The sequence below is a fragment of the Fringilla coelebs genome, assembly GCF_963513975.1.
Source record: "Fringilla coelebs genome assembly, chromosome: 13".
In the NCBI taxonomy this organism is placed as follows: Eukaryota; Metazoa; Chordata; class Aves; order Passeriformes; family Fringillidae; genus Fringilla; species Fringilla coelebs.
The window spans coordinates 7,920,097-7,936,806 of NC_140039.1; the positions used below are offsets into that span (position 1 = coordinate 7,920,097).

The 16,710-nt window shown below is 42.3% G+C and overlaps 1 protein-coding gene across 4 annotated transcripts in view; it reads right to left on the reverse strand.

Moving 5' to 3' along the window:
* POC1A (POC1 centriolar protein A) overlaps positions 1 to 16,710 on the reverse strand; it is a 44,506-nt gene that overhangs the window by 27,604 nt on the left and 192 nt on the right. For all 4 annotated transcript variants that reach the window (XM_084214332.1, XM_084214331.1, XM_084214330.1 and 1 more), the window contains exons 2-7: positions 15,544 to 15,628; positions 14,711 to 14,882; positions 13,625 to 13,804; positions 12,423 to 12,530; positions 11,036 to 11,151; positions 6,651 to 6,784 (exon numbers count right to left, since the gene is read on the reverse strand). In XM_084214332.1, coding sequence (XP_084070458.1) covers positions 6,651 to 6,784; positions 11,036 to 11,151; positions 12,423 to 12,530; positions 13,625 to 13,804; positions 14,711 to 14,882; positions 15,544 to 15,628 — 795 coding nt within the window. The remainder of the gene's footprint in view (positions 1 to 6,650; positions 6,785 to 11,035; positions 11,152 to 12,422; positions 12,531 to 13,624; positions 13,805 to 14,710; positions 14,883 to 15,543; positions 15,629 to 16,710) is intronic.

The following is a 16,710-nucleotide window of genomic DNA, read 5'->3' on the forward strand; positions in this document are numbered from 1 at the left end:
AGCATGTGAGATAAGCACCCAGCTCTCATTGCAACCTGTGCCCCACAGTCCTGTGGGCTTCCAAACATACTGGCACAAGGTTATGGCAGCAAAACCAGAGCCTTGCTGTGCTCAATCCCAGTGTCAACAGTTTTAGCTTCCTTAAAACACAAAGGTGTTTCCATATTATCATTTAACATGTAGTGATTTCAAAATGTTTTGAGGCCTCCCATGGCAACACCTCACTAGAGGACTTGCCAGGAATATTCCAGTAGCAGCAACTCCAAAGCGCAGGCGCAGTCCCCGGTGTGACTAAGCTCACTCACCTGACACAGCAATAACTAGGGTAGATATTTCAGACCAAAGACACTGCCATCAATCAGCTGAGACAAACTGTGCCTCTGCCTTTATTCCCACCCACCTACCCCAGTGTTCAGCTCTCTCAGTGTTCAGTGTCAGGAATGGAGGCTCTAAAAAAATGCAAAAGCGAAAGACAAGCAGTAAGAAAGGGCAGAAACAACCCCACAGCCAGAAAACTGCAGTGGTGAATACTGCTCCAGTAACAGAGGCTGAGCATACTATAATAAACCAGCCAGAGTCAGGAGGGCAGAAATAAGTTTAAGACAAAGTGTTCAGGAACAAGCATAAGTGAGGAATACTGGAAAGGAGCAGTGTTTCCTAAAAACGTTTTTATCAGTCTAAATATTTCAGTGTATTTAGACAAAATCTAGTACAACACAAATCACATCAAAACAGGCAATGAACTGACTCCAAAGTCATGGCATTCTGAAGGGAAAAAAAGTTCAACAGAACGTATTCTTCCCAAAATAGAAAATTATATCAAAGACTGAATGTGCCTTTATAAATTGAAAGGGAACAAACAAGTCTACAGACGCAACATCCTCTACAGATTTGTTGACATAAGTTAAGCGAAAAAGTATTCCTGCTCCATACACTCCCAGAACTCTTCCAAGATACAACAGGTTTGCTATAGCAACAGTTTGCCAAATGCCCTTGCAATTTAATATTGACACACCAAACAAAAATTAAAAGCTACATTTGGCAGTTATTAGACACAGCCTAACTTCCATTTGTCCCAGAAAAGCACAGCAGAAATCCAACAGATTTCTGATGAAGATCTGGGTAGCAGACATGAGATTGGAGAATGAAGAATTCAAACCATTTTTTCCCCCTTTTTCAACTTACTGCTTGCATTAAAAGTATCAAAAAGTAGTAGTTGCATGTTCTTCTACAGAAGTTGTAGAGAGAATTTTAAGCTTATTTCCTACATAGCTAGAACTTGTGGGATGCAGCAGCCTTCTTGGCTGGATCTGTAGAAGGATCTTACCTTCTGTAGCAGGATCAAATGGCCCTCTATTAGTACTTCCTGGAGGTTCAGAATTTCCAGTCTGAACCCCCACTGCCCAAGGTGCTCCACACAAGCTGCTAGCACCAATCCCCAAACCCCAGCAGCTTCTTGCCTCAGACTAGACAGCAAGCTGCAGGAAGAAGGGGTTGGGCAATGACATACACTAAGTCAGTGGTAAGGAACATTTCTGTTTAATCCTCAGCAGGTCAACGCCAGGACTGTCAAGCTTTTTGCATGTCCAGTAGAGTTTGAAATTATAACAGCAGCTTTAGTGATACTGGAAGAGCTGAAGGAATTTTGAAGAAAATACAGAAGAAAGCAACAAGTCACCCACTGAAATTGTTGAGTGAGAAGAACGTGGCCACTAATTGACATTCAACTCACCTCCTCTGCTGAAAGAGTACCAGGCAAGGTAGAGACAAGTACCAGAAAGCCTTGAAAAGGACAAACAGCTCAAACACTGGATAGAGCAAAGCAACCATAAAGAAAAAGGAAGCCATAAAGAAGGAATGATAACAGCATCAAGCCTCATTGTTTGCTGTAGCATTCCCAGTGAACACAACTCACGCAAGGTCAGATATGCAGGGCATGGCAGCTGAAACACCAGGTGACAGCCCATTTCTAGCTGCTTGCACAGGTAAGAAAGGTGAGGCACAGCAAGTTACATCATTTTTGTAACTTGCAGAGACAGAGATTACACCTTCTGCCTATTTTCCCACTTCCTACAAAGGAGGTTAGTGACTGCAAGGCCTTTATTGCCCCAGCACTTCCCAGGTTGATCAGCTTACATAAAACATTACGTTTGGCCTTCAAAATAGATGGTGAGACTATTCTGAATGACTTGAATGCATTAATCACCAAGAGGGATGGGATCTGAAGCCAGGACACAGATTACACCACCAAGTGACTGGCAGGATGCTAATACCATCAGCAACAACTGACACAGGGGTGACATAAGACAACAGGAATAGCATCACTGAACACAAAGCTTTGAGGGGTAGAGCTAAAAATAGATGTCTCTGAAAGAAATACTTATGAGAAAGGCCAAGAGGTTAGTCTGTAGAAATATGACTGGAGCCCAGAGTCACACCTGCACACAGGCAGCAATGAATGTGTACCATCCATAAATAATGAGTGGACAATCACAGAGAAATCCCTCTTGAACACCCTCTTCTTCTCCCAGAGCTGCTGGGCACAGAAGGCACAACACTTCAACAACAACAGGGCCAACACCAACAGGCAAGTCAAGAGAGGCCAGACTTTCAGGCTTCAGCTAGGAACAGAGTGAATATTTCAGCTTCAGCATAACAGCAGAAACAAGAGCCAGGTTGGAGAGGGTCCAGGAATAAACCAGAGAAGAGTAGTTTAATGATGCACTGTCTGCACTATGAAAGGAGAGTCAGTGTGGAAGGAAGGTAGAGAGACAAGTGGGGTCAAGGATGCTAGTAGATTTTTATTTTTTTTGTTTCAGTTCTGCAAGAAACCAATGCATGGTAAAGAAAAACCAGGTAAGAGAGCAAGGAAAATGTTAAGAGTTGGAATAAGGCATATCTAGAGGATGCAAATAGTTGAATTAAAGGAGAGCTTCCTCTTCCACTGCCAGAAAAAAGGAGATGTAAAAGTGGGAGCCAGTACATTCAGCCAAACTCTCCAGAAACAGACTAGTGCAAAGAGAAACAGGAGACATGAGAGGAAACAAGGCCTGAGAAGCAAATCCAGCAGCAACCAGCACTCTAGGATCCCAGCCCTGGCATCATCAGGTCTAGGCATAAAAGAACTAAGAAGGAACAGAGCAGTCATTGCCACTGTTGACAGTGCTTCAGCTGCTTCATGCATGGGAGAAGAGAGCAAGTCATATGTGAAAGGAAGAAGGAAAGCAAGGAGAAAAGCACAGGGAACAGAGGTGGCAATGACAATAGGGATGTTCTCAGGACACTGGGCTTTGTAAAATTCCTGAGCAAGACTGACATGTTTGCATCACCAGGGAGCAAGAGCTACAACAAACATAGGGAAAATTTATACTGGCATCTTACAGCTGAATCTTCAGCAGCTTTAACTCCCAAAAGTTTCACTCTATAAAAACACAAGGCAAGGACAGAGAACTCATATTTCCTTTCAAGACTCAGAAATGCTAACCTAAAGTCAATTGCTTGTTGTTTGCAACACACGTCTTTCTTTTTTGTTTGACTTCCGTGTAGCTCAGAGATGTCCCCACACTCTTCAAAGAGGACAGGCCTGCACAGATGTTTAATGCCACCTATGCAGGGCTGGCAGCTGACAGTAAAGGAGCACATTTGTTTCCTGTGCACCTGCTCAGGAGACTTCACTCATTAGTCAGTGAGCAAAGCAGGGAGCATTGATGTTGCCCAGATAGGTAAAATGTAGCTACTTCACAGTTCAAGTCAAGGTTGCTTAAAGAATTGTAACTTTGCATTTTCTATCTTCCTATTTATGAACATAACCATGAGATGTTTTATAAATATTTACTGAGAACTTCCATTCCACTGAGGAAGTCAGTCTGGAAATGCTCTAATTAAACTACTCCAAAGGGCAGACAAGTACCATGTACATACCTGCTCTCCTCTAGCAACTCTCTGGGGGTGGCTTAGAGGCCTCAAAACATTCTGTTCTTCAACAATGATTCAGTACTAGAGGTGGATTTACATACCAAGCCAGTGTCTCATCTGTATGGAATTAGATAAGAGCACTTCACAGCTTGAAGCACTCCAGAACCAAAATATGCAGCACAATACAGAATGATATTTTGCAGATGCAAGATGTCAGCTCCAAGCTGCAAACTTCTGCCTCTAACGATCCTTCTGCTACAAGGGGCCAGCTACATTTCAATTAAAGACAGCAATGTAAACTTGGCCAACCTCCTCATGTAAACTACAGCTAATCAGCTGCTAACAAATTTCTGGCACTCCAGCAGTTGCGTCAAAGTATGTCTAAAGGACCGTAGGGTTTTTTCCTTTAAGTGTCCACTTGCATGCAGCCTTCCCAGAACAATGTAACAGCAGCCAGCTGTCAAAGCAGGAACAAAGTGTCAACCAGAAGGTAGGTACAACCTCAAAAAGTCACAACTCAAGAACATCTTCAGAACAGGCTGTCCATCTGGTGACTAACCTGCAGCACTCACTTAAAAAGGCAAATCAATTTAATGACCAAAAAGTCCACACCACTTTTAGACTCTTGGGGATACTGGCATAAATCACAGTAATAACAGAGGAGACAAAAAATTATCATTATTAACTAACGTGGATTTATCTATGAGCAGAACTAGCTGGAGAAGCAGCCAGTGCAGGAATCCACCCCTGGTGACAGCACAGCCTGTAGCCACTGACGGTGGCTGACTGGGAATGAAGCACAGGTTGCCCTATCCTATTGGTGGAAAAGCAAGGTATCAGTTCAATCAGGCAGTGAAAGAACCAACCCACAACAATACAGCACATGCCAGACAGGGAATGCCAGGCAGGACTGTGCCAGGACTGGTTCCACAGATATCTCAGTGCAATACCCTTAAAGGCAACCAGAAAGCTCTACCAGCCACTTCAATACTTGCACTTGTTTCCACACTGAAGAAGCTGTAAATGCCACAACAGCATCTACTCTTCAGCTGTGCCAAAGGCAAAGCTTTTCTAATGCCAGTTAGATGCCCAGGAGAAAGAGGCAGAGACTGTTTTACTGACCTGAAGCAGCAGGGAGGAAGAACAGAGAGCTTTAATTCTACTTCTGAATAGATGATCCACACTGTTCTTTTAAAGCCTCGAGTTAAGTACAACATTAGCCTAAAGGGACTTTCTATTGCTCATTCTGAAGATCTCCATCACCATAATCAGTTTTGGACTCTCATTCAATGCTAAACTCTTTTTTTTTTTTGTTTGTTTTTGGTGCTACTGCAGTCAGTGAGGTACAGCTAGCAGCTCAAATGGGAAAAAAATGGAAAGCAGGTTCAGCCTCCTGCTGAACCATAACCAGGCACATGCCTTCCTGAGGGAAGGGGGGAAGTGTCAAGATTTCCCATGCTTCTAACACTCTTTTCCAGGAAGCTTCTTCCCAAGAACTCACTTGGCAGATTAACACAACAGATAAATATGAAAACAAGATTAAAGCAACAGAAGCTTTGCAGCCCCTATCTGATAGGAGTATCCACTTAGTCCAATCTTCCAAAAACAGTTTTATACAGCCAAGGCTGACGTGTCAGGATAACCAGCATTTCTTATCTCCTCCCCATTCTTTTAACAGTTGAACCCTTTGGTCAATTTTAAATCAAAGCTCTACTTCATCAAAGATTTAAGCATAAGGTTTTCCTAATTTTTTTCCATTAATATTACAAAAAAAAAAAAGAAGAAATTTTTATTAATATACAGCAAAAGAGAAGTTACAGAAGAAACTTGATCTTTTTAGACATCAAACAAGGCAGTCACTAAACAAAGCCACAAGAAGACAGAATTATCAGATTTACAGCTTACACAGATACCATTGTTGCCCACAACAATCCCCATCATCTCCAAAAAGCTTCAGGCTGTGGTTTTCCCCCTCAGTTTTTATGCTTTAAAACTCAGCCCTCACTTTAAAAGAGACATAAGTGGGTTAAGAATTTCTGTTCTCTTTGTCCCTTTGGAAAGGGATCCCTTAAGGCAGTCCTGCTTTTTCACACCCCACTCTGCAGGGACAATGAAATTAGTCTATTTATTTTCATTTAAGATTCAGAAATACAGCTCCAAGCATTCATAAAATTAACCTTACAAGCAACACATCCAGCAGCATAATACTAATAGGCCAATCAGTTAAACTTAACCAACCAGCACCATTTATCACCTTCAATTGTATGATTCAGTCCATTAACAAGATGTTCCCAAATCAAATCCCAAAATAGATATCCTCTATTTTACTGTTACTGTTCTTGAGTCTCCTGCCAGGTGAACAGCATTTATCTTCAAAACATCTGTGTCAGGGAGCCAAGTGTTATTTGCAGCTCTCTAGAGGGAGGGAGACAGAGCTGCACTAGAGGCTGACAGGGTCAGTCAGAGTCAAGGGTGCTGCTCTGAGTTCCTTCTGCCTTAGACTTGAATCCTTAATATTGGAGCTCACTTTTAGTCTTGCTTTCTCATTCTCTCCATTCCTGCCTTACCTCCTTCCCTTCAAAACAGTGATGATCTCAAAGATTATTAGCATTATAATCATGATTTTACACACAGAAGATTTCAAACAATTTCTGGTCATGGAGAATGAAAGTCTCAAGCACGCATTTGCTCAGTTTGTGAGTCTGTACATTACTGTAAAAAAGGCTTTGCCTCACCTGGTGACCATGCAGAGTATAGAGTAGTCTTCCTTCTAACAAGTCCAGAATCTTAAGAGTTGAATCACTGGAAGCAGTAACCAGATAGTTTCCAGAGGGATGAAAGGAAAGGCTGTTGACCACAGAGCTGTGCACTAAGGATGGAGAAAAAAATATGTAACCAAGACCAGGTTACATAAGCCCAAAGCAAAAGAATAAAATAAAGCACAAGCACATTACAATTTTCTGTTATAAAATTTAACAGGAAAATTATCATGGGGGAAACATTCCACAAAAGCTCTTCAAAGCACTGGAGAACAATAACAGTAACTCAATTCTTGTAAAAACAGGCACTACTTTACTGAAAGGAAAAAGGAAGCTTTGCCAATTATTCTGGGAGACTTAATGCTACAAAAGCTTCCAGTATAGCCCCAAAATGTACTGTATGTGCAAGTGAACTACAGGATTCTGTGAGAGTGCTGGACATTGATTACTACTGTGGAGCTGCTGGCCTCACTCTCAAGTCATTCTAGATTAAAATCTGCATCTCAGGACACTGAGAAGCCTAAAATTACAATGGAAGAGACTCAGAGTTGACACCGCACAACTTCTTTTGGTTTACTATCTGACTCAAGCCAAGATTGGGGTTAAGAGAAACTAGGAAATAAGAGCAACTTGAAAATGGTCCAGTATAAGCATTATTTCCTCAGATATCCTATTTGTCTCGCCAAAAATTTAAAACAAATACAAATACACAAACTATCAAGAGTGTGAACTTGCAATAAAGCCATTTTCCCTGCATGAGGATGAAGCCCAAGATTTATTCTGAAAAAAGCTAAAGAAAATGTTCTAGGAAAAAAGTCAAACTTCACTGAAATTCAGTGTAACATTAAACATTTAATATATGACTTTTTTCCCTCCCCAAACTTTTACAGAACAGGCTATTGAACATATTTATTTATGAGAACACGCAGTACTTCACATATGCCCAGCTTCCTGAGCGTATGTGACATTACAGAATATTAATATGCCTGAGGAGGGATTTAACCATCCAATTATTCCTAATTATACTACATGCCCTCCAAATGTTCTGGTATCTCAGATCCACTACTTCTGATACATCACACCCAACTAAATTTATATTCTGTTGAGAGTCTACTGTGCATTTTGAATCCACACTGCATGTTAAGAACTCCCTTAAAATACCATTTTAATTACATTAGAAGCAAATATTATTTTTTGCATACGTGGATTTGAAGCAGATAGCTGAAATAACCTTGCTCAACTGTAAAACAGAATGCCTCTACTTTTGAAATTCTCAGGAACACTAAATACCTCAGCTAAGTTCTGAAAACAACTCCTCTTGACCCAGACTGTTACAAAACAGAAGAAAACCTTAACACAGGTAACTTCTAAACTGTTATTCTTGTTGGTGAGTACTGTCTCCGTCACACAGCTGGATCTTTCTCTACCCCCAACCTTGTGTCATGCTATGCATAAAAGGAGAAAAAGGTCTGTGTGGAGTTTTTTCTTATGAGTGATAAATATCTTTCTCCCTTGAAAATCTTATTCTGAGTTATTTGTAATATTCCTCACCCCCATCGTATCTATATTCAGATAAATGTAAATGTATCTTATCAACTAAGGAAAATCCTGAAAGGAATCACATCAGAAATAGACAAGGTTAGTAATGTATCACATTTCCAAGTTCCAGAAGGTAAATAAAGTATTTCCAGCTTCACAAAAAAAATCCTTTCCATAATGGAAAAAAGTCACACAGACTGTAGCCGCATAGGCAGTCACAGCTTCTGTGCCCAAGGAATTACTGGCTCTTGTAAACTCAGAGAAAAGTTCACCTCTACTGTCAGAGCAGCTCATACCTCCCACGAGACCATTCATAACACCTCTCCAAAAAAAGTGCCAACACATCCTGCCACCTCACTTGATTTCATGCTGTGAACAAGAAATCCAGTGCAGTACCAGGTGGCATCTCCCAGTGAGTTGTTGCTACAAGCCCACCCTTCTGCCAGCCAAGCCCTAGCAAACTAAGAGTTTCTTAGGGGACTTATACTGGGGGTTAACATCTAAAATTGAGTCCTCCCAGCCTGCACAAAATTCTCCCAAGTCCCACAACACTTCTTTTATGTAATGCAACCCTTAGTATCACCAGGGAGAAGATAAATTAGGAATTTGAAACAGCCACAGTCTCTACTGAACAGATAACCACCATCAGCTCCATCCAAACTGAATAGAAGTACCAATTATTCTTTTTAAGCAGGAATAAAAAACAGGTTAGAGCTGTTTCCATAGACCTGTTACAGAGATGTCCCACACACAGCTTTGGACAGGGAAAAAATGTTAGGCAATAAACACTGGCCATTTTTGTAGGGGCTGTACAAAATCTGCTGTACAAAAGAGTCAGTGCCAAGCAGAGAACCAAATAAAGCATCTGTGTGTTCTCCTGTACAGTAAACGTGACCAGAGCATACTTTGCTTGGCTCAAAGAAAAACACACCATACAAAAGGTTTTGCAGCTTGCTCTCTACTTCCAACTTTCATTTACAAATGTCACAGTTGGAACAAGTGCTGGCAACTAGAGCAACACTGCTAAAAGACTAATCAGTGCTGGAAACCAGCCCAACCTTAAGACGCAAGAGCCCGAGGCAGGGCTACTCATCTATTAACTCCTCCATGCAACTCCATGTTTAAAATGGATTCCCTGGAAATCAGGCAGCATCAGCACATTCTGAAGGCACAGATGCCATCTAGTGGGACAGGACTTCCAGCCTCACAGGGGAGCCACAAAACTAAATCAGATTTAGCCAAAAGGCTATAAACCCTCAGAAGGGCAGGGACTTATAGACACCCCCAAAACATGTTACAAACACATCAGTTTGTGGCCACAGGTGCATGAAGTGACTGCAAAAAGCCACCATTGCAATTTAGGGTTTCTTCAGCTATTATTACTATTTTTAGTTAAAGGTTTAATACACAGTTAGGATTTACACAGTAGCTGTTAAAAATAACACTCACCTCCAGGAAAACGATCACTTCAATAGCAAGGGTGTCACGCTAAAATGCCATTCAGAAAGGGTGGGATACCAGGGAAATATGTAATTTCAAGACAAAAAATAAACTTGGCAGCCAAGCCTAAACCACATTAGATTTGGACAATTTAATAGTAGTAAGTGGAAAGCAGGAAGAGACAACTTTTGAGCCAAGTTATACTGTGGCTGGAAACACGCACTGCAGATCTTGCCACCATTGAAAAGCTGATAAAGCAGGTTAAAGGACAACATGACACTGCCCAAGTATTTAAAAACACTACCGATTTTAGCAACAAGACTTCAGGAAGGCGTTTCCAAGTTTTGATATGGGCCACAAGTTAACAATACTTATAACACAAACTGCATGCTCAATACTGACAAATTGGAACTACTGTCACCAAAAAGTTTGGTATCTATTAGATTTTGTTAACTATCGAAGAGCTGGGAGTAACTGTGAGCCAGAAGAACCACTGAAGCTGGGAGGCTGACACAGCAGGAATGCACAAAACCTTGTGTTGAGGGCAGAAAGAACACACCACGCTCCAGCCCCTTGTCTTTGTTCCGCTTTACGAGCATGCCAGAAGCAGTTCCTCAGGGAAAGTTAGCAAAAGTTTAATAAGCTATCAACACTAAAAACAGTGCTGGAGAATGTATTCATTTTAAAATATCACAGCAGCCTTAAAAACTGCTATTAGCAAAGAAAAGCCACATTTTGGCTGAACAAACTAATGCACAGAATAGGTCAATCAATCTCACAGAAGCTGGCAGGGATGGGAAAGCACCCTTTTCCTATCCATATCTACCAAACAGCAGCACTAATCAGTGGGACAAGAACCTGTAATGGGAAGAGATGCCATATGGCATCATCAAAGCTAATTATGGAAGCTGAAAAACAGAGTTTGGAAAAGGAACCATAAACATAGTTCATAGTATAGAATTGCAATTGATTGATTTTGATTTTCCTTTTTTGTTAACTTTTCCTAGTTTTCTCATAAAAGAGAAACTCATAAAAGCCTAACATTTTGAATTGCTGGAATACAATTCTGACTCCTCCTATAGGCTTATTCAGAGGCAAAGGCCACATCCTTTTTATTGGACACCACTTTCTCAGTAACAGTGAATATGAGCCAAATGGCATTACAGGTAAGACCCACGCCCACCTGTGGGACAGCTTCGGGATTAGCTCTGGAGCTGAACACAAAGCAAAGCGTGACATCTGGTGAAGGAAGGCTCCCGCTGGCAGGCCTAACCCAGTGCCTTTTTGGAAAGGCAGCAGCTGATGGAGAAACAATCCTTGGACCTCAGAGCAATTGGCATCAATACATGGAAAGGCTCAACTTTTCTAAGTTGTTGACTTGCCTTGGTAATGCTGAAGCAGTCTGTTCATGCGGACATCCCACAGCTTCACCGTGCTGTCCGTCCCGCCCGCGGCGATGCAGTTACCGTTGGGATGGAATTCCACGTGGTTCACAAACCTGCCAACGGCACCAAACCCAGCTGCTCACCTGCAACTCCTGCTGCACATCAAAAAAGCCTTCTCCACAAGGGAAGCTACATCATGACTCATTGAACATTAAGAAAAGGAGGAGATAACATGAAAATTGATTTTGCTGAATTTCTCTTAAGACCTCGCTTCTAACCCCAGCCAGACTGCAGGCTCCTACCTAAGCAATAGTCATATTACAGGTGTAGGAGCTGTAGACACAAACCTCCTGAAATCTGATGGATCCAACTGTCACAACAACATTTTCAAGTCTTCATTTAATGTTTGCATAATATATGTCTTCTACTATAGTAACATTATTTCCAGAGTGATGTGTACAAGACTGAACAGAGATTTTTCTTCTGTTAATTAAATTTAAGATGGAACTCAGTGAGTTTGTGCCTGAAATCATCTGTTGCCCTTTAGAAAGTAGCAAGGTTGAGGCCAAATTTCTTTCTGGACCTGAATCCAATCAATTTTTAGTCTGAATGCATAAGTACAATAAAAGCTTCAGACCCTTCAGGAAAAGATAACTCCTCACCAAACAAATTGGATAAAATTAATTATCTTTTGACTATTCTTGTAGCAAGTACTGAAAAAAATTGAGCTATTTCAATAGGCTGTTTGGACAAGACACATACCTTAGCGTTGAAAAAAATAATGCCTGAATTTGTCTTATTATCATTATTACCTAGAAAGAACAAAATATTGCACTAGAAAGTCAGAACAAAATATTGCACTAGAAATTCAGAAATGAATTAGGGGGATTCAAGTCTCAGTTCTCTGAGGACTTGTTTTATGTTTCTGAGTAAATTATCTTTTGCTATATTCCAAATTTAACAGCTGTTTTTCTGAATGCAAAGTGAAGGTTTTGAATAACCTCGCTATTTAAAAACTTGAAGGTGAATCAAAGCATCCAAGTGCCATTCTGTCAGTAGACTTTTGCATTTTTATGTCAACTCGGAGCAAAATAAAAGAAGAAATAAGGAATTTAAGCATCTCCAAAAATAAATAAGCACGAAGAAACTGAGGCTTGATGTGCTGGACAGTTACTGAAATATAACGCTCACAGTTCTAACCTTGAGCAGTCAAAGGGGCCAGGGCAATTCTGGACTGGGCCCTTACACTGGCTACTTTTGTAAGAGGTGCTAATGGTTTTTTTAAGCAGTTTTATAATTGCCAGGACAGGGCCCTCTGAACCTCACAAACCAGGTGTAAATTCCCCAGGTAACCCCACTTCAGACATCACCACCAGGTACTTACCCTCCATGCTCACAGAAGGAGTGGATGCATTCTCTGCTGGTTTTGTCCCACAGCTTGACAGTTTTATCATCACTGCATGACACTATCAATCGTCCATCAGGAGAGAATCTAAGGCAAGAGCGACAGCAATTAACAAAAGCCCTCAAATGAAAGGAGTACAGGGTCAACTGAATTGGGCCAGGTGTTTTGACATGTTGGTAAACACACCTAGCTTTTCAAGAAGTCACAGAGGCATCAGTGAGACTGAAAATCCAATCACTGAGTTGAGGGAAAAGAAAGCAAGCCCTAAGTACTCAAACTATCCCCAACTCCATGAGTACATAAAATAACCCTCAGGAAAGTCTTGAGCTGACTTAAGATCTTGTGTCTTACTTGTTTAAATTTAAGTGTACTTCAAGTTGTTTCTCTGCCCTGATTCAAAACAATTCCTGCCTTTGCCACAAGAGTTCAGGGCAACACAGCCACTCACAAAGAAACAGCTGCAGCAGAGCCTTCACCATTCCAGTGCCTTAGAGAATATACTGTTCCCATCTCAAAATATCATATACATGACAGATCCAGATCTCTCTTCACAGGAATACACATTACAGAATCAGGACTTGAGTCCCCAACTACAGATCATCAGACATACTGGAAAAACATCCTTTCTGCTCTTCTGTGGGCATCTAGCCACTGCCAACACCACATTCCAGAACTGTAATGAACTTTTCACCTACAGAGGAACCATGGCTTTAGCCTAGATACATGTATGCATAAATAACTCCTAGAAACCAAATGTGAAACCATTATCAGGAAATAATGTTCTTATCATGGCAGCATTTAAAACATTTTAGAGGTAGCACTGGTGACCATTTTAACAAGGGGCATGGCAAGTCTAAAGAAACTAAACTGAAATAACAGCAGAAACCTCTCCTTTTTTCCTATTAGCAACTTCAAGACACAGACTTCTCCTTGCCAGGTAAAAACAAAACACAGAACAAATCACAAAGCAGGAAAGCCTCTAGTTGACAGAGATTACTGGAGAAACACAAAGTGGGTGCAGACTATTAGTCAAAGGATGTCTCTACAGGTCAGCAATGTATTTCAGTCACTAGACACACCTGAATCACCCGAAACAGAAATGTGTTGCACCAGACCATGACACTGAGCCTCTGCTTTGAGGGATAAATCTCCATCTCTGTCTGTCAGAGGGCTGTACTCACCTGGCACAGCGAACCCAGTTGATGTGCTGACTCAGTGAGAATAGAAACTTCTGCCTGTGAACCGTCCACACTTTGATGGTTTTGTCATCAGAAGCTGTAACTAAGGACTGGCCATCACTGGAGAAATGAACACTTCTCACGGTTCCTGTGTGAGCCTTGAACACAGTCGATTCTCCTTTGCTACACAAAAGGGAAGAGCTCTTTAAAACTGCACAAAGGGCAGCAAAGGCATTTGTTTTCAATACCTGAAAACACAGGGCTGCTGTATGCTGAGCAGTGCTAGTAACCACCACTTCTATGGGAACTGCACATGACCACATTAGGATAAAAAAATTGATCAACCCCAAACTTGCTCATGCTTCATGAGCAGTACAGAATACACAGCTAAAACCATTTGTTTCAGTTCCACAATGGAGGCCAATCAAACAGGAAACAACCCATGTTTCCTATAAAGGGGAAAAATGCTACAGCTAATTTGTGCAACCATTTTAACTCTTACAGAAAGATCTATGTAAAAGAAGACACTTTGGTTCTGTACTCTTGCCAGGTCCTTTGCTGCAAGGCAGGCAAAGAGAGAGGTGTTTTCACAGCTCATTGAAACAAGAGCCAAGCAGGCAACGACCTCACAACTGCTCCTGTAATGGCCCATGCCAGGCTGGCCATTCCAGTACTTCATCACACAAGAATTCAGCACACCTGAGGAGGTACAGCTGTGAGCAATCTGTCATTCACTCAGCCAGGCAAGACAATTCAAATGTGTTCATTTTTCTTTACACATCATTTCCAAAAAAATGCAACATGCATTTTTCTGCCAAATAAACACAAGGCATATTTAGAAATCCAAAGCAGAGCATATTTAGAGATCCAACAGGTTCATGGAACTCTCAGTCCAAAATCTGTCTCCAGAATGTAACCTACCACTAGGAGCTCCATATCCACAAACTGAAGAGAAGACAAAGACACAGTGGTTCTTCTTTCCCTCAAACAGATCCCTGTCCCATTGCCAGAGAACTGCTACAAAGGAGTAAGGAGAAATGCCAAGCCATAGTTAAACACAAAGAGAGGCAGAAGGGAACAGGTACTCACACGCTAGGGATCCACAAACGGACTGTTTTGTCTCGAGAGCCTGAAGCCACAAGGTGACCAGAAGGTGAGAACTGGACACACAACACTGCATCTTTGTGGCCCAAGAAGCGATAGGCTCTCATCTGAGGCTTCATACTCCAGATCATCAGGCACGAATCCATTGAGCCACTTACTGAAACAAAAAAGGAAAAACAAAACCACACAAAACCAAACTTGCATTAGCTCCAATTACACTAAAACTACATTTCACACTCAGCTCCCCATCATAGCTTCCAGCAGTCTCAATACATTGCCCTTGAAGCTTCACCAGTCTATTGCAAGCTGTGTATTTCATTATTGTCATGTCATATATCATTTCATTAGTAATTCAAACAAAACTAGGCCAGCCATGCATGGACTGACAATTTAATTCCAAGAGTCTAGCCATGCAACAGCCACAGGTTGCAAATCTTCCACACACTCAGAAAATGAAGGTTATCTCTTCACTTTCTTATTGGCAGAGGCATCAGCCACAGCAGGTTAAAATGTCACTTCAGATTAAGCACAGAAGACCAGGGAGTTGGTGCCTTAAAACCACTCTGGCTACACCTCCCTCCAACACCTCTCCCTTGTGGCAGAACATTGACCAAAGTCAGCTCAGCAGCTCCTCACAACATATTAAAAACACAAGCTTGGCAAGGGGAGTGGAGCAGTGCTCAACTTGCTGTTAGCAGGAAGCAACAGCAGGACCTTTTGCTGTTGCATAGTTCAGTTACCTCCACTGCTCCCCCCATGTAACTAAAGCAGAACAGCTCTTTCTTTATCCTCTGGCCATCAAAACACAGACAATTTACCCAATTGTTTCTTAGCACGACTGAAGTCCACACTAGTGACAGCATCTCTGTGGCCTTTGAAGTGCCTCTCCAGGGTTGGATCTTCCTAGAAGAGAAGAATGTTCAGACACTACAGATTTAAGAACCATCTTTGTACAATAAAATCATTTTATTTCTAGAAGAAGTGAACCAAGCCACATATTCACCCCACAAAAAACAGGTAGAGGCAAGAACTGTTGTGCAGGCCACTGCACAACACAAAACACAAATTTCACATATACCATAAATTTTAAAAGAAGCAAATTATCCAAGCTGTTATTAGCTTGGATCTTGAGTGACTGCACAAATCCCTCATGCACTTTTACAACATGCTGGCACAGAGACTCTAAAGCTGACTGTAGAACAGATAAGCCATGTCCATGATCACCTGAGCAGGCAGCCAAGCTCAGCTTTGCTTTGACAGCTGCTCATCTCAGCTCAGGTAGCCAAGAGGCCACTACTTACACAGAAGAGGCAAACTCACAAGATTTAACACACCTGTTGAAACAGGCAGGACAAATGAGAATTGCAGCAAAACAGACTGACACCTAACCCTTCCCACAGCACTTTGCTGCAAAGGCCAACAAAGGTCAGGAAAAAAAAAAAAAAACAAACCAACAAAGACCTGAGAGAACTATTGCAAGAGGTTTTAACACTCGAAAATTGTTCAGGCCAGGCTGATCAGCCTTCAATCCTTGGTCTCATACACACTACCACTGCCTCCCTGGCAATCCCCACCACAGCCTTTTCCCACTCAGGATTTGACCAGAGCCCAGACCAGCACCCAGCCCCAGAGCAGGGCAGCGCTCCCGCCTCAGCGCCGGCCCCGCGGAGATCCAGAACGCCTCCAACAGCCTGGAGGTGCGGCTCTCCACACACACGGACCAACCCCGGCTGCAAAGCGCCCCACACCCAGGGCTACCCCAGCACTAAGCTCCTCGACCCCTCTGTCCCAGCCCCACCGGCATGATGCCCCTCCACAGCAGCGCTGAAACCCCCCGAGCCCAGCACTGCCTCCCACCGCCACCGCGGCCTCAGAGCCCCCCACAGCACCAGAGAGCCCCGGGCCGCCACCAGCCCGCCCTGCCTTCCCCTTTCCCTCTTCCCGGCACAGTCACATCCCTCCCGGCTCGGACACAACGACCCAAG